The sequence below is a fragment of the Pseudonaja textilis genome, chromosome 5, assembly GCF_049901715.1.
Source record: "Pseudonaja textilis isolate UNSWEBS1 chromosome 5, rPseTex1.2, whole genome shotgun sequence".
In the NCBI taxonomy this organism is placed as follows: domain Eukaryota; kingdom Metazoa; phylum Chordata; class Lepidosauria; order Squamata; family Elapidae; genus Pseudonaja; species Pseudonaja textilis.
Genome location: NC_141994.1, coordinates 74,207,531 through 74,225,031, shown reverse-complemented (window position 1 = coordinate 74,225,031; position 17,501 = coordinate 74,207,531). Strand labels below are relative to the sequence as shown.

Genomic DNA, 17,501 nt, shown 5'->3' with positions numbered 1-17,501 from the left:
AGGGTTGCAGGAACTGGGCCTGGCTAGTCTAGGGAAGAGAAGGACCAGGGGAGACAGGGGTGCAGCCTTCACTAGAGTAGCCATTCCGAGTTCTTGTAACCGTTCCTTCATGTGTTTTAGCCTCCGAATCGTCTTTGTGGCTCTTCTCTGCACTCTTGCCAGAGTCTCAACTTTTTCTACATCATGGTGACCAAAACTGAATGCAGCATTCCAAATGTGGCCTTACCAAGGCCTTGTAAAGCGGCATTCGTGCTAAGTGATCTTGATTCTATATCTCTGTTAATGGCAGCCTAGGATCGCATTGGCTTTTTGGGCTGCTGCAGCACACGGCTGGCTCCGGTGGTGGGATTCATAGTTTTTTTACTACCAGATCTGTGGGTGTGGCTTGGTGGGCGTGGCTTGGTGGGCGTGGCATTCTGTGGGAGTGGTGGGGGAAGGTTACTGCAAAATCCCATTCTCTCCCCACTCCTGGCGGAAGGATATGTTGCAAAATCCCCTTTCCCGCCACACTAACCTGCTTTCCAGCTCCGTTCTCCTGTGCAGGGCAACCAAAGAAGACCCATCCGATCAGCTGTGGGCGTGGCTTGGTGGGCGTGGCTTGGTGGGCATGGCGGGGAAGGATATTGCAAAATCCCCATTCCCTCCCCACCCCACTAACCTGCTTTCCAGCTCCCTTCTCCTGTGCAAGGCAACCAAAGAAGACTCAACCAATCAGCTGGGACTCAATGGGAGGTGGAGCATAGATGGGGGCGGGGCCAGTCAGAGGGGGCCTTTGCCGGTTCTCCAAACTACTCAAAATTTCCACTACCGGTTCTCCAGAACTGGTCCGAACTGGCTGAATTCCACCTCTGGCTGACTCCTATTTCTTTTTAAAAAAAAAACAAATTTTATTCAGTTTTTCACATTAAAAACAAAAATCTCTTTTTAGTGGACAACATATTTCCGGGTCATCACCTTTACATACAAATATGACAGCAATTATGCATTCATATATGCATAATTAATTCTATTATTACCTTTTCCATTCCAAATTTTCAGGAAGGAGAGAAACAAACATTAATTCTAGCCTCTTTCCTTAATCTCAAGGAAAGTCTTCACCTTTTTCCCCTATTTTTTTTATTTAGGGTTTTTCGAACCTCAATATTCCAGCACAGTCCAGTCTCCAATTTGTAAACTTTATTATTATTATTTTTCGACAATCCAGCTTTATTTTATGCCTGTTTATTGCCAAGATATTTTAGTCCAATTTAGTTAAATCTTTAGTTCCGGCTTCTTCCTTTCCTGGTTCGAAGCCCCGCTTAGCTGTCAAAAATATTTTCTTTTTTTTTTCCCCTGTCCCTTTGTAATTTCGCTGCTTACTTTTCTTTTCTTAAAAATTCCATGTTACCTTAATCCCGGGGTACTTTTGTTTAGCTGTATTGCCCAGTTGTCCCGGTTCAGATGTTATCCACCTCTTTCTTCCCTCCTGCACAAATCTTAATCCAGCTGAGTCCTCCTCTGTGAGGTGGCCATTTTAAACCACCACTGCAGTCGTCTTCGGGGGGGGAAAGACCAAGCCCAGGGGGGGAATGCGGCTCCCCTCAACCTGGCTTGCGGCTTCCCCTTACTCCGCCGCCCCTCCAAGGCAGCTTCAGCCCCTAATCGTAATGATCGGGGCTCTCCGACGAAAGAGCACGGACCATAGCCGCAGAGAGTCGCGATCTACGGTCCGTCAGCGAGGAGACTCCGCCTTCTTCCCTGGCTGGCTCCTATTTCTTGTTGGTGACCTTCCTTCCTTCCAAGCGTCCAGGTGGTTGAGGTTCTCCTGGGTCCCAATGGATGGAGGCCCCCCCAAACCAGCCCCTTCAAATCTCATCTCATAGTCCGAGGGCCCGGGGTGGGTGGAAGCAGCTGGATTGTAGCCACTGAGCCCTTCGGGATCTCCCCTGGCAGGCCTTCCTTGGAAAACGCTGACTTGCCGGTTCCAGATTTGGGTTCCGGTGCCTGATTTCTTCTCGGCTTCTCCTTCCAGGCTCTTCGACAAGGGGCAGTAAGGGGGGGAGGGGCGGCTGAACAATGAACCCCCATCCACGTCGCATCCGCCTGAAGCCCTGGCTGGTGGCCCAGGTGAACAGCAGCCAGTACCCAGGTCTGCGCTGGGTAGATCCGGAGCAGAAGAGGTTTTGCATCCCCTGGCGCCACGCCACCCGTCACATGCCCTGCCAGGATGACGAGAACACCATCTTCAAGGTGAGCCCCGGGACGGAGGAGGATGGGCGGGGGTGGTGGTTGGGCCGCTACCGATTCGCCCCGGTTTGGGCAAACCGGTTGCCAATTTTATCCTTTTTAAGGGCTGGTTCAGCGAACCTGCCAATCCAGGAGTTGGGATTCCATCGGTATAATAACTGGATCGGTGAGCACGCGCATGCCCGCCAAATGCTGGCTCGATAAGCGCGCGCAGCATTTGCAACTCGCCTTCTGCTGCAAGCCCTGTGTCTTAAACCGCTGACGCGTGCTGCATGAATATGCTGAGCTGGAAAACCCGGAAATAAAGAACAGACTAGAGCCGGGGTGGGTTGGTGTGGGCCCAACAGCTGATCGTTGGAGCGAACTGGTTTGCTCCCAGCTGATCTTTGAACCAGGCTGAGCCGGTAGGATCCCATCCCTGGGCAAATCCCACCCCTAGCGGTTCTCACTTACCCTGATCCTCCCCTCCCAGGAGCGGCCACAAGGCCCATTTTGGATCCCAGGTAAGGACAGGGTCTGCACCGAGCCTCGGGGAGGACAAAAAACAGGCCTCCCGGACAGTGGTGGGATTCAATTTTTTTTTTACTACCGGTTCTGTGCGTGTGGCTTGGTGGCCATGGCTTGGTGAGTGTGGTGTGGCTTGGGTGTGGTTTGTTGGACATAGCAGGGGAAGGATATACTACAAAATCCCCCTTCCCTCCCCACTCCACTAACCTGCTTTCCAGCTCTGTTCTCCTGTGCAGGGCAACCAAAGGAGACCCAGCCGATCAGCTGGGACTCAATGGGAGGAAGAGAATACATCTATTCTTGGGTTGGCGGGGCCAGTCAGAGGCGGGATTGGCTGGTTCTCCAAACGACTCCACATTTTCACTACCGGTTCTGCAGAACCTGTCAGAACCAGCTGAATCCCACCTCCGCTCCCGGTGGTTCTGCTGTTTTGGCCCTCCCGGAGGCCCAGGGGAAGGTGAAATAGAGGCCTTCCACCGTGGTGCAGGAGACTGACTAGAGAAGAAAAAGGTACCACGCGCACCCCGTCACATGACCACACCCACCTAGCCACACCCACCTAGCCACGCCCACAGAACCGGTAGTAAAAATATTTGCATCCCACCCGGGGTTACAAATAGTTGTACCCATTTTGTTGTAAATCGAGAACTCCCTCGTTCAAAAAGACAAAACAGAACGACCCCAGGAGGGCAAAAAATAACCCCCGGTGGGAACCAGAGGAAGTTTGGGACTTCCTGCAGGCTTCCCCAGTGACTTTGCTTTGGAGAAGACGGCGGGAAAATCCTCCGAAATCTCACGCTCTTTCCTTTCTCGCACGGACAGGCCTGGGCCAAAGAAACGGGCAAGTACAACGAGGGCGTGGACGAGCCGGATCCGGCCAAATGGAAGGCCAACCTGCGCTGTGCCCTCAACAAAAGCCGGGAGTTCAGCCTGATCTACGACGGGACCAAAGACACCCCGATGCAGCCCTACAAGATTTACGAGGTCTGCGACGTACCCCTGCCCAACGGAGGTACCAGCTGGTTTTGCAATGCCATTACTTTGTCTCCCCCCACACACCCCAAAAAACTGGTGAAGTCACAGGGGGGACCATGGATTCTCTGCTGCTGTGGTCGCTTCCCCCAAAAGGTTGCAGAGATACTGGCGAGGAAATTACGCTCATACCTTCTCTCTCCTTTTTCTTTTTCTTTTCCTTTCCTTTTCTTTTCTTTTTGCTTTGCTTTCTTTCCTTCTTTCCTTTCCTTTCCTCCTGTCCTTTCCCTTCCTTTCTTTCTTTCCTTCCTCCTTTCCTTTCCTTCCTCCTTTCCTTCTTTCCTTTCCTCCTTTTATTTCTTTTCCTTTCCTTTCCTTCTTTCCTTTCCTTTCCTTTCTTTTCCTTCCTTTCCTCCCTCCTTTCCTTTCCTAGCCTATCAGCTTCCTCTCCTCCTCTTCTTCTTCTTCCTTTCTGTCTTCCTTCCTCCTTTTCTTTCCTTCCTCCTTTCCTTCTTCCTTTTCCTCCTTTTATTTCTTTTCCTTTCCTTCTTTCCTTTCCTTTCCTTCCTTTCCTCCTTTCCTTTTCCTTCCTTTCTTTCTTTCCTTCCTCCTTTCCTTTCCTTTCCTTTCCTTTCCTTTCCTCCTTTCCTTTCCCTTCCTTTCTTTCTTTCCTTCCTCCTTTCCTTTCCTTCCTCCTTTCCTTCTTTCCTTTCCTTTCCTTTCCTTCCTCCTTTCCTTTCCTTCCTCCTTTCCTTCTTCCCTTTCCTCCTTTTATTTCTTTTCCTTTCCTTCTTTCCTTTCCTTTCCTTTCTTTTCCTTTCTTTCCTCCTTTCCTTTCTCCTTTCCTTTCCTAGCCCATCAGTTTCCTCCTCCTCCTCTTCTTCCTCTTCCTTTCTGTCTTCCTCCCTCCCTCCTAATCATTTCTTTCTTTTTTTCTTTCTTTCCTGACTCCCTCCCTTTTCTCGCCTTCCTTCCCTCTTCACTCCTCCCCCCCTTCTTATTTTTCTCCTCTCCTTCCTCCCTTCCTATTTTCTCTTTCCTCCTTTCCTCTCCTCCTCCTCCTCTTCCTCGCTTCCCTCCCTCCTTCCCAGCCCTTTTTATTTCTCCCTTCCTTTCTTTCTCCTCCTCCCCCTCCTCCTCCTTCCTGTCCTTCCTTCCTGTCTGCTCAGACAGGTTGGGCAGGTTCTGGAAGAGCTATAAAACCTGCCAATCCTGATGGGTTGAGGACGTTCTTCTCACTCTTTCGATCCCTCCTTTTATTAAAAATAAAAATAAAATAAAACACAACCGCCACCACCAGATCTATCCAACCTCCCCGGAAAAGGAGCCGGATGGTTATCCTTACCGGCTGGTCGGCGGCGTTTCACGAATGAAAACAAGACTAAAAGGCCACCCGGGATCTCCTCCCCGTCTAATACGTTTCTTTCCTCCCAATTCTTCCTTTCTCTGCGTTGGAAACCAAGCCGGATCTTATCCCTGGCAGCCTGGAAGGGTCGGCCCAGCATTCAATCAGGTCCTCGACTTAACGACCGTTGGCTTAGCAACCGTTGAAAGTTGCAACGGCCCTAAAAAAAAGAAAGGAACGTGACTGTTTTTCACACTTAACAACGGCTGCGGCGTCCCCAAGGGGCGTGTCACGTGATTTTCCCCCTTTTTGGGGGGGCAGGGGCGACCTTCCAATGAGCCAAGTCCGCGGGGGGAAGCAGGATTCGCTTAGCAGCCGGGCGACGAAGTTAACAACCGCCGCGACTCCCTGAGCCAACGGCAGCCAGAAAGTTTGTAAAACGGGGGGGTGAAAACATCCCTTCGCGGTCGTCTCGCTTAGCAGCAGGGCTCCATCACGGTCGTAAGTCGAGACGGCCTGTGAAAGACTGCAAAGCCCAGGAGTGGGGTTCAAATTTGGTAAAATCCGGTTCTGTGGGCATGGCTAGGTGGGCATGGCCATGTGGCTGGGTGGGCGTGGCTTCTTTGCAGCAAACACACACACACATTTTGGGGGCCTTCTGGGCCTCGGGGAAGCCTCCTGGGGGGGTTGTTTTTGCCCCCAGAAGGTGTCCCCGTGGCCAAGGAAGGAAAAAACTGGAGTGGGGGGGCGCGGGGACCTTGCAGGGAGGGACCAGAAAGGGGACTGGTCCGGGAGTCTGGAGAGGACCGAGATGAGGGTCCTGCGTTCGATGCAGGGATGGGGCCAGAACCACCTGGGAGTGAGGTGCTGACTCCGGAGCCTCCGGAGTGTGGTAGCAGCGAGGAAGAGGAACAAAGGGAGCCTGTTCCCAGTGCGCGCTTGCACAGAGCTGCTAGAAGATGAGAGCAGCTGAAACAAAAGGGGCGACTCGGAAGTAAGGCTGGGAGGAGATTGCCCCTCCCATAAGGGATAAAGGACAGGCCAAGGTGAAGAAACCTTTGCAGGAAGCAAAGCAGTTCGATAGATTCCGAGTCCTCCTTGAAGCTCTGTATACTACTTTTTTTCCGGTACTTCGGTTAGTTTCTGTTATAATTACTTCTGGTTTTTGGCAGCATTCCACAGCACTGAAAGGCGTGTGCTTATCTTGGGGAAACTGTTTATAATTAGCTCTGGCTGGGAATGCAAGGAATTCCCAGCGTTGCAATCGAATAGGTTTTGCTTTGAAAACAAGTTTGTGGTTAAGTCTGTCGGAACAGTTCCCCTCTTCCTTCCAAGCATCCCTCGCAGTCTGTCACAGCGTAGCCGTGAAGCCCAGGCAGGCATAAGGGAGTGGTTGACGGGTAGACCATTTGGAGAAGCCCCCAGTCCTTGTCCTTCATGGTTGGGGAAGGGGGGAACCCCTTGGCGCAGGAGACGACAAGGCACCTGCAACCCTTAACAACGATTTAAGGCCCTGCAAAAACCTTCTGTAACCCTCTGCTTTTAACCTTCAGAGAGTTTTGCTGGAGAAGATCCTGCAGGGTGCGAAGAAGAGGAAGAGGTGAGATCTGGAGGAGGGTCTTTCTAGCCTTCTTGGGCACAGATCTATGGTTTTTGTTGTTGTTGTTGTTGTTGTTGTTTGCCTTCCCTGTGGAAAACAGCATAAGAATTGAGACTTCTGTGCTGGGCTAATGTCACGAGGGACCAGAACCCCCTGTGATATTCCCGCATCTTGATCCAGCTCTTGGCAAACCAGACGGCATTTGGTCTTCTGCACAGCTGCAGCCGGAACCACCTTCAAACCAGCATTCCTCCAGTTCCACTTCTGACCTGGGTTTAGCTCTTTGGCTTTTAGCGTTATGTTTTTTACAGGCCCCGAAAGTTTCTCTGTGGGGAAGACAAGCAGTTCCAAAAGGAGAGAGCGAGAGAGATGATGGAGACGGAGATGGAGATTGAAAGGGAGTGTGGGATAAATAAATAGTCTGGATAGAGAGAATAAATATAGAGATGAGGAAGAGGATGATATACAGAGATAGAGATAGATAGATTAGATGGGATGGATGGATGGATGGATGGATGGATGGATGGATGGATGGATAGTAGATAGATAGATAGACAGACAGACAGACAGACAGACAGACAGACAGACAGACAGATAGATAGATAGATAGATAGATAGATAGATAGATAGATAGAGAGAGAGATAGATAGATAGATAGATAGATAGATGATAGATAGATAGATAGATAGATAGATAGAGAGAGAGAGAGAGAGAGACAGACAGACAGACAGACAGACAGACAGACAGACAGGTATGGATGGATAGATAGATATGGATGGATGGATGGATGGAGATAGAGATAGACAGATAAATAGATAAGATAAGATAAGATAAGATAAGATAAGATAAGATAGATGGTAATATAGATAGAAGATGGATGGATGGATGGATAGATAGATAGATAGATAGATAGATAGATAGATAGATAAGATAAGATAAGATAAGATAAGATAAGATAAGATAAGATAAGATAAGAGAAAGATAGATGGGAGATATAGATAGAAGATGGATGGATGGATAGATAGATAAGATAAGATAAGATAAGATAAGATAAGATAGATGGTAATAGATAGAAGACGGATGGATGGATGGATAGATAAATAAGAGAATGAAAGATAGAAAGATAGATATAGAAGATGGAAGGATGGATAGATAGATGGATAGATAGATAGATAGATAGATAGATAGATAGATAGATAGATAGATAGATAATAGATAGATAAATAGATAGATAGATAGATAGAGAAGTTGGATGGATGGATAGATGGATGGATGGATAGATGGATGGATAGATAGATAGATAGATAGATAGATAGATAGATAGATAGATAGATAGATAGATAGAATATAGATATAAAGAAGAGAAGAGAGCAGGAAGAGAGAGAGAATAGAATAGGATTAATTGACCTAGCTCACTAATTTTTATCCCTTTGATTGCAGCTCCAGAAAATGATGCCCACCTTAAGGATTGCAGGTGGGTTCTTGGCAGAAGAAGAAGTGGGGGGGGGCAGGCCTGGAGGGAAGGGGAGGGGAGGATTGTTTCATACGTTTCCTGCTCGGCAGGGGCTCCAACTTCTTTCTAAAGAAGAGCCGGTTTCATGTAGTGGTTAAGGTGCTGGCTCAGAAACTAGGTGACGGTGAGTTCTAGTCCCGCCTTAAGCGCCAAAGACAACTGGGTGACTCAATTCACCAGGAAACAGTGAGTCCTAGTTCCGCCTTAGCATGAAAGCCGACTGGGTGACTTTAGGCCAATCACCAGGAAATGGTGAATTCTAGTCCCGCCTTACGTGTGAAAACCAGTTAGGTGATTTCAGCCAGTCCCTTTCTCTCAGCTGAGCCCACCTCACAGGGTTGTTGTGGGGAAAACAAGAGGCGGAGTTGAGAGACTTGTGTGTGTTGAGTTCCTTGTACAGTAATAAAGGTGGGATAGAAATCACGCAGAAAAGACAGCTGCCTTCACATCCCTTCCCCACACGAAAACCACATTGTGGCTTTCCTTCCATTTTGATCAGGTTTCCTGGGTTGCTTTCTACAGTGCCCAGTTTGTTGGAATTCATTGTTAGAATCTATTTCTATACAACAACTACAGAAGTATTCAACTAGTAGATGACAGGGTTTACAGGTTTGTATCTATGGTATATACTCTATGCTCTTTCATTCTAAGTAGTTTCCTATTTTCTGTGAAATAGCTGAGCAGTAAAGCACATGGTGACTGTGCTCTTGTTGGTTCTGGGGTGCTACATATGAACAGAATTTCTAACAGGTTCTCTCATTCCAGATCCGTCGCACGTCGCAGAGCCCCTGCCCCCCTACCCGTGGCTTAAGCAAGAAACCCTCTACACCAACTCATGCGCTAATGGGAACTTCCCCCACTTGGCTCCCCCGGAGGTGGGGCCTGGACCCCCGGCCCATGTCCCCGTAGGGGCCTTCCCGGTAGGAGCAGAGCCTCCGGTGCCCAACTTTGCCGAATCTGCAAGCCGGATGCCACTGATGCCCGAGAGCATGGCCGTGCCAGGGACCCTGCAGCCCTTACCCGAGGGGGGCTGTCCCGCAGCCCCCATTGAGCAGTTCATCCCCAATTTATTGATCAGCCCCCACATGCTGCCACGTAAGCCTCCCTCTCTCTCTCTCTTTTATGGGGGTGGACCATGGGGATGGGGAGATGAGAGGGAAAGTGGGGTCCCCTCCTGGCTGGGTTCACACAACCCACATCAGCGAACGCTCGAGCAGTCGTGTTTGCACATAACGCCCATGCGGGCCAGCATTACAGGTTGTCCTCGACTTACAATAGTTCGTTTAGTGGCTGTTTGAGGTTACAACAGCCCTTCGATTAACAATGAGAACTACCTGCCCACTTGTGGTGGCAGCCATCTTGCCTTTTTCGACTGTACCCTGCAGACTCCCACCCACCCAAAAGACCTTGAGTTTTGGGGTCACCCCCAAATGCGGGAGCGTTACCCATTGGCGACGCTGCCACCAATGCCCTGGTTCACCCTTTTCATCTTCCTCTTTTCTTCTTCTTCCTCTTCTTCCTCTCCTCCTTCTTCTTCCTCTTTTTCTCTTCCTCTCCTCCTCCTCCTCCCCCTTCCTCCTCCTTCTTCCTTTTCCTCTTCTTTTCTTCTTCCTCCCCCTCCTCATCCTCCTTCTTATTCTTCCTCTTCTTCTCCTCCTTCTTCTTCCTCTTCCTCTCCTCCTCCTTTTCCTCTTCTTCTCTTCCTCTCCTCCCTCCTTTTTCCTCTTCCTCTTCTTCTTCCTCCTCTTCCTTTTCCTCTTCCTCTTCTTTTCTTTCTCCTTTTTTCTTCTTCCTCTCCTCGTCCTCCTCCTCCTCTTCTTCTTCCTCTTCTTCTCTTTCTCCTCCTCCTCCTCCCCCTTCCTCCTTCTTTTTCTTCCTTTTCCTCTTCTTTTCTTCTTCTTCTTCTTCCTCCTCCTCCTCCTTCTTCTTCCTCCTCTTCTCCTCTTCCTCTTCCTCTCCTCCTCCTTTTCCTCTTCTTCTCTTCCTCTCCCCCTCTTTTTTCCTCTTCCTTTCTTCTTCCTCCTCCTCTCTTCTTCTTCCTCTTCTTCTCCTTTTTTCTTCTCTCCTCCTCCTCCTCCTTTCTTCTTCTTCCTCTTCTTCTCTTTCTCCTCCTCCTCCTCCTTTAGTGACCGACCTGGAGATCAAATTCCAGTACCGCGGACGCCCGGTGGGAGCCCTGACCATCAGCAACCCGCACGGCTGCCGCCTCTTCCACAGCCACCTGGAGCCCACCCAGGAACAGGTGGAGCTCTTTGGACCGGTGATCTTGGAGCAGGTGCGCTTCCCCAGTGCCGAGGCCGTCCCCAACGAGAAGCAGCGTTACTACACCCATCAGTTGCTGGACGTCCTGGACCGGGGCCTGATCCTGGAACTGCAAGGCCAGGACATTTACGCCATCCGGTTGTGCCAGTGTAAAGTCTTTTGGACCGGCCCTTGTGCCGGAGAGTTGGCCGGGCCTAACCCCATCGAACGCGAGAAGAAAGTCAAGCTCTTTAGCCTGGAGAATTTCCTCAACGGTGAGATGGGGAGGGGTCTTCAGCAGGGGTCTGGGGGAAGGGGCTCCTGGGAAGAGGAGGATGGGCTTTGGAGTTTCGCCCTCGCCGGAGATGGTGGGGAGAACACCTTAGAAGAGGGGTGGAGGGAGTTGCCCCTTGAGGCCAACCAACTGGAGAAAATATCGCTTGGGCGTTGAAGGGCGTTTGAAGAGCTGTGGACAGGACCACGTCCGGTTGAAGCATTTGGACCTTGGCGGCTTTAAGCGGGTGGACTCCAATGCCCAGAATCCCCCAGCAGCACGGGGGGCTGAAGAATTCTGGGAGTTGAAGTCCACCAGTCTTAAAAGTGGCCAAGTTTAGAGAGCGATGATTCAAAGCGGTGTCTTTCAACCTTGGGAACTTTTAAGGTGGGTGGACTTCAAGCTCCCAGAATCCCCCCCCCACCCCACAGCCAGGATGGAGAGCTGAGGAATTCTGGGAATTGAAGTCCACAAATCTTGAATAGAAGTTGTCAAGTTTAGATTCAGAGCGGTATCTCAACCATTTGGAACTTTTAAGATGGGTGGATTTCAACTCCCAGAATCCCCCAGCCACCATGGAGGGTTGAGGAATTTTGGGAGTTGAAGTCCACAGCAGAGGTGGGTATTCAGCTGGTTCTGACCGGTTCTGGAGAACCGGTAGCGGAAATGTTGAGTAGTTAGGAGAACCGGCCAATCCCGCCTCCGACTGGCCCCGCCAACCCCATCTCTCTTCTCTGCCTCCCATTGAGTCCCAGCTGATCAGCTGGGCCTCCTTTGGTTGCCCCGACCAGGAGAACAGAGCTGGAAAGCAGGTTAGTGAGGTGGGGAGGGAAGGTGGATTTTGCAGTATATCCTTCCCCTGCCACGCCCACCAAGCCACACCCACCAAGCCACACCCACAGAATTCCACACCCACCAAGCCATGCCCAGAGCGAATCGGCTGGGTCCTTTTTTTGGGTTGCTCTGCACAGGAGAACGGAGCTGGAAAGCAGGTTAATGGGATAGGAAAGGGAGATTTTACACTATATCCTTTCCCTGCCACGTCCACCAAGCCACGCCAAAAACCGGTAGTAAAAACATGTTGAATCCCACCGGTCTTAAAGCTGCCAAGTTTAGAGAGGCAGGAGGTTTGGATGAGCCCTCCAATTCCTCCCACTCCAGGCCAAAATCCAATTTTAATCACCGTTTGAATGCAGTCAGCCAAGAACAGCCCAGTGAGGGATCCATTGGTTTGCATATCACAATTTCACAGTTAGGATTTTTCTTTCTTTCTTTCTTTCTTTCTTTCTTTCTTTCTTTCTTTCTTTCTTTCTTTCTTTCTTTCTTTCTTTCCTTTCTTTCCTTCCTTCCTTCCTTTCTTTCTTTCCTTTCTTTCTTTCTTTCCTTTCTTTCCTTCCTTTCTTTCCTTCCTTCCTTTCTTTTTCTTTCTTTCTGTTTCTTTCTTCTTTCCTTTCCTTTCCTTTCCTTTCCTTTCCTTTCCTTTTCCTTCCTTTCTTTTCCTTTCCTTCCTTCCTTCCTTCTTCCTTCCTTCCTTCCTTCCTTCCTTCCTTCCTTTCTTTCTTTCTTTCTTCCTTCCTTCCTTTCTTTCTGTTTCTTTCTTTCTTTTTTTTCTTCCTTCCTTCCTTCCTTCCTTCCTTCCTTCCTTCCTTCCTTCCTTCCTTCCTTCCTTCCTTCGTTTCTTCCTTTCTTTCTTTCTGAATTTGCCTTCCTGTTTTTGCCACGGTTTCTCTTTGCCTTCTGGTGAATGTCTAACGTTGATTTTCCTCTCTCTCTCTCTCTTTCTCTCTCTGGGACATGTTTTTATTATTTTTATTTTTTTTTCCCCCTTCCCGCAGGACTCATCCTGTTCCAGAAAGGCCAGGCTCCCACGCCTCCCCCCTACGAGATTTTCTTCTGTTTTGGGGAAGAGTGGCCAGACCAGAAACCGAAGGAGAAAAAGCTGATCACGGTGCAGGTGGGTTTATTTCAGGGGACCTGCTGTTCCGACCTAGGCCTTCCCCCAAAAGCACGAAGCGACTCCTCGTCTCGATAAAACCCCCTTTTATTTAGGTTCAAGGGAATTCCTCTCCAGCAATGTCCTGGCCAACAAGTCTTTCAAGAGATTCCACAACGACGGACCTCTATCAGGCTTGGAGAGCTGTCAGGCCGATAGCTTTCAAAGGCCAGGCTGTAGCAGCAGTGACTTGGCAAGAAGTCAGGAACAGATCTTCATACTAATTAAACGAACTAATTGTCTCCTACAAACCCCATTCCCCTTTTGCTCCACTTTTAATCCCAGGGCCCATTCACCATCCATCTATGCTCTTACTCCCGAGTTGACTCTTGTTCCTTAACTGTTCCCTTCTTCTGGCAGTTCTGTGCATGCGCACACTTGGAACAGGCTCCAGCTATTCTTTTTCCCCACTGATCTCCGACTCCGAAGGCAGCCGATAAGCGTCAGATGGACCTGGCTCCATCTCTGCCTCTTGTCAGACGCCAGGACTGGTCTATGCTCCTCCCCAACCTCCTCGCTTTCTGAGTCTGCTGCCAGCTCTGCGGGCTGCCGGGGGGCCACAACAATAGCAGTTTTGGAGCCGACAAGGAGTCCTCAAATTACGACAGTTCATTTAGCGACTGTTCTGAGTTACAGCGGTAGTGAAAAAGGTGACTTATGAGTTACATCACGTTCATTTAGTGATCGTGGTTATATCACTGAAAAAAGCGACTTACGGCCATTTTTCACACTTACGACCACTGCAGCCTTCCCACGCTCACCTGATCCAAATTCAGGCGCTTGGCAACGGACTTGTATTTATGACACGGGGTCATGGGGTTCCCTTTTTGCGACCTTCTGGCCCGCAAAGTCAATTGGGAAGCCCGATTTGCTTAACAACCGTCTTGCTAATTTGCTTGTAAGGAAGCCGCGAAAAGTGACCCCGAAATGCTGCCACCGTCGTAAATACAAGACAGTTGCCAAGCGCATGAATTCTGATCGCCTGACCACGGGGGATGCTGCAACGGTCGTGAAGTGTGAAAGATGGTGCTAAGTCACTTTCTTCAGGGCCGTTGTAACTTTGAGCGGTTGCTCAACAAACTGTTGTAAACCGGGGAGTACCTATAGTAGACTTTAGCGAACAGCAACGGATGAACTGAGCTGTAATCCAGCCCATCGGGTGGCTTTTAATCGAATGGGTGGGTCAAAAAAAAAACCCTAACACACTCGAGACCAGGTGTGTCACTTGCACACAGTTGTGTAGCCAGTTTACACAATCCTCGAAGGGCAGGTCTCCGCTTGGGGCATCGGAAAGGGCAACTTAACACAATGCTTTTGGGACTCGGCTCCTTTAAAGGATTTGGACTTCAACTCCCAGAATCCTCCAGGCAACTTTGAGTCTCCAACCTTGGCAACTTTAAGACTTGTGGACTTCTGGGAGTGGAAGTCCTCCCCTCTCAAAGCATGCTGGCTGGGGGATTCTGGGAGTTATAGTCCATCCCTCTTGATAGGCTGGGGGATTCTGGGAGTTATAGTCCATCCCTCTTGATAGGCTGGGGATTCTGGGAGTTGGAATCCACCCCTCTCAAAGCATGCTGGCTGGGGGATTCTGGGAGTTGAAGTCCCACCCATTTCAAGGCCTTCTGGCTGGGGAATTCTGGGAGTTAAAGTCCACCCATCTTAAAGTATGGCTGTCTAGGGAATTATGGGAGTTGGAGTCCACCCATCTCAAAGCATGCTGGCTGGGGAATTCTGGGAGTTGGAGTCCACCCATCTCAAAGCATGCTGGCTGAGGGATTCTGGGAGTTGGAGTCCACCCATCTCAAAGCATGCTGGCTGGGGAATTCTGGGAGTTGGAGTCCACCCATCTCAAAGCCTTTTGGCTGGGGGATTCTGGAAGTTATACTCCATCCCTCTTGATTGGCTGGGGAATTCTGGGAATTGAAGTCCATCCTCCGCTGAGGACGGCTGCTCTATCCTACTCTATACTCCTATACTCTACAGCTCTCCTCCCTTTTCCTCCCTACAGGTTGTCCCCGTAGCCGCCCGGCTCCTTTTAGAAATGTTCTCCGGGGAACTCTCCTGGTCGGCCGACAGCGTCCGCTTGCAGATTTCGCACCCGGATCTCAAAGACAAAATGGTCTTGCAATTCAAAGAACTTCACCAGCTCTGGCAAATGCAGCAGAACATGCCGGAGGGGGCTCCCAGCAGCTGGGAAATGCAGACCGGGGGCAACGGGATGCAGCAGTGAGACGCCGAGAGCATCCCCCAAGACCCACCCCACCCGGTGCTGTTCGGACACCATCCCACCGGGGCGTGAAAAGTCCGGCAAGGTCTGCCCCACAGAGCCATTCCTGGGGAAGGGGGCTTTCTTGGCACAGCCCAGCTTCCGGCTTTTGATGACCTCCGGAGCACGTTTTTAAGAGAAGCACTGGTGGGCGCCCCAGAGGTCACTTAAGAGGAGTTGGGCCGGCCAGTTTCTCCTGCTGCAAAGTAAAAGAAGCGGTGATGCATCGCTTGGCGGTATCTGCGTGAAATGGAAAACTTGAACTCGGAACCGAAGCGGGCTCAGTTCGAAAGAAAGGCGCTCGGCTTCTTGCCAGGATGGGCGCCCCTCAAAAACAAAAAAAACGGATTGAAGTTTGGGGTTGCTGAAGGTTTGTTGGTTTGGGGCCCGGAGAAGGACAATCTTGCAGCTGATATAAGGACCCTCCCGTCTTTTGAGCCCACTCCCACCCCCCATTGCAACGAGGAGGAAACATGGAAGCCTCCGTGACGTCAGTGTTTTAAATTTGAAACGGAATATCATGCAGGATGGAGACGTTGGCCTGGGGAACGTGACAAGGTTGCACCCAACTTTGAAACTCAGAGAACCCTGATTAAAACCTGCCCCAACTTTGAAACTCAGAGAACTGTGATTTAAAAAATGCCCCAATTCAGACCTTTTTAAAAAAAAATTTCCCAAAGCAATGGCTGTGTTCTTGAAGTTCGATTTTAAAAAGTGTTCCACAAAACCTGGGACCTCCGAGGTCTTCTAGACCAACCCCATTGCTCGAGCAAGGGACCTTGGGCCCTTCTGGACAACGGCTTGTCTTCGAGGCTCATCCTCCTATCCCAACCATATTTTTGGAACCCTTTTCCAAGAGGTTCTGGTTTAAGAGTAGGGTTGAGTGCGCAGGTGTGACAACCGGTTTGGTGAGTGTGTGCTTTGTGCGTGCGGTGTTTGAAAATTGGCCATTTTCAGCTCTTTAACACTTAGGGTCAACTCATAAAACGTTTTGTGTACACATTTTATAGTTGACAACAGAAAGAAGGGAAGAATTTCAGAGCAGGCGGCAGTGTGGAATCGAAAGTACATTCCATTCATACTTTCTTCAGAGACTGATTAGATGATTGAAGCTTCTCCCGTGCAAAAATCTAATTGGAGAGCATGATTGATGACTCTTGGCTATGGACGTTTTTTTCATTGGGTGATACACACAGGGGGGTGAGGGGAAAAGCAGGGTGATGGTGAGTTACGTATCTCAGAGTTGGCTATGCCCAGGTTAGTGCCGGATGTAGAATGTTAATTAAATCCTCTTTAGTTTTGGGAGTGTGGCTCGAGGCTCAGGATTTAATTGGAGTAACTGCCGGAATCCTGACACTTAACCTTCCGCTGCAGCCCCGGTGAGTAAAACAGCTGAGCCATGGCAATTCGCTGTGTTGCGCCAATCAGCTGGACTGCAAAACACGGAAATATAGGAAAGACTAGGGAAGGGGCAGGTGGACGAAGCCAACTAATCACTGGAACAACCGGTTCGTCCGAACCGGTCTGAACCGTCTGAATCCCACCCATGGTTTGAGTGTCTACTTCAGTAATGGCGTAGTAGTCTGCCAAAAGCTCGTGCGCATGCGTGCTGGCACCCACAATGCAAGGTGCCCTGCCACCATTGCTCATGTGCGTGCAATACCCCTGCCCTGCCCCCTGACCTGCACTGCACAGGCGTGCGCCTCCCAGCTGATTTTTCGGCCCATTTGAGGCCGTTTCGCCCTCCCAGAGACTTGAGGGAAGCCCCTGCGGCCGCGGGAGGCCGAAAAATGGGCCTTCCGGAAATACTGGAAATACCCATTTTCAGCCTTCGGAGGGCCTCTGGAGCACGGAGGCGGCCATTTTCACCCTCCTGGAGGCTCGAGGGAAGCCTCCGGAAACTCTGGAGGCTGAAAACAGGCCCGTTTCAGCCCTTCCGGCATTTCTGGAAGGCCCGGTTTTTTTGGCCTTCCGAGGTCCCCCCCTTACCTGCACTGCGCCTCATAGCTGATTTTTGGCTGGTTTGAGGCCTTTTTTCAGCCTCCCAGAGGCTTGTGGGAAAAAAAGCCTCTGCAGGCCGAATAATAGGCCCATTTTGTCACTTCCGGCATTTACAGAAAGTGACAAAACAGGCCTATTCGACCTGCAGAGGCTTTTTTCAAGCCTCCGGGAGGCCGAAAAAGGAGTCAAACCATCCGAAAATCAGCTGGGAGGCGTAGACATGTACAGTGAAGTAAGTTTGGCCGGGGCTCACGTGCCTGTACAAATGGCTGTGCGTGCCACCTTTGCTGGTCCGAAGGTCGCAAAAGGGAATCGCGTGACCCCGGGGTGGGGGGGGATGCTACAACTGTCGTAAGTACAAGTCAGTTGCCAAGCAACCTCAATTTTAATCACGTGGACCCCCGGCTAATGGTTGCAGGTGTGCCAAAATGGTCACGGCCCTTTTTCTGTTTCGTCGTAACCTTGAATGGTCAGTAAACGGAATGATTGTAAGTCGAGGGCTACCCGTATTCCTCTCGATGGGATATTATTGTGAGAGAAACAAGGTAGATTTCTCAGCCCTT

The 17,501-nt window shown here is 50.1% G+C and overlaps 1 protein-coding gene across 2 annotated transcripts in view; it reads left to right on the top strand.

The window, feature by feature from the left end:
* The window catches only part of IRF5 (interferon regulatory factor 5), a 47,677-nt gene extending 32,414 nt beyond the window's left edge, over positions 1 to 15,263 (top strand). For both annotated transcript variants that reach the window (XM_026722690.2, XM_087935391.1), the window contains exons 2-9: positions 2,012 to 2,229; positions 3,556 to 3,745; positions 6,604 to 6,650; positions 8,091 to 8,124; positions 8,929 to 9,258; positions 10,290 to 10,679; positions 12,514 to 12,632; positions 14,680 to 15,263. In XM_026722690.2, coding sequence (XP_026578475.1) covers positions 2,056 to 2,229; positions 3,556 to 3,745; positions 6,604 to 6,650; positions 8,091 to 8,124; positions 8,929 to 9,258; positions 10,290 to 10,679; positions 12,514 to 12,632; positions 14,680 to 14,901 — 1,506 coding nt within the window. In that variant the 5' untranslated portion in view covers positions 2,012 to 2,055 and the 3' untranslated portion in view covers positions 14,902 to 15,263. The remainder of the gene's footprint in view (positions 1 to 2,011; positions 2,230 to 3,555; positions 3,746 to 6,603; positions 6,651 to 8,090; positions 8,125 to 8,928; positions 9,259 to 10,289; positions 10,680 to 12,513; positions 12,633 to 14,679) is intronic.
* Positions 15,264 to 17,501: the final 2,238 nt, after the last annotated feature.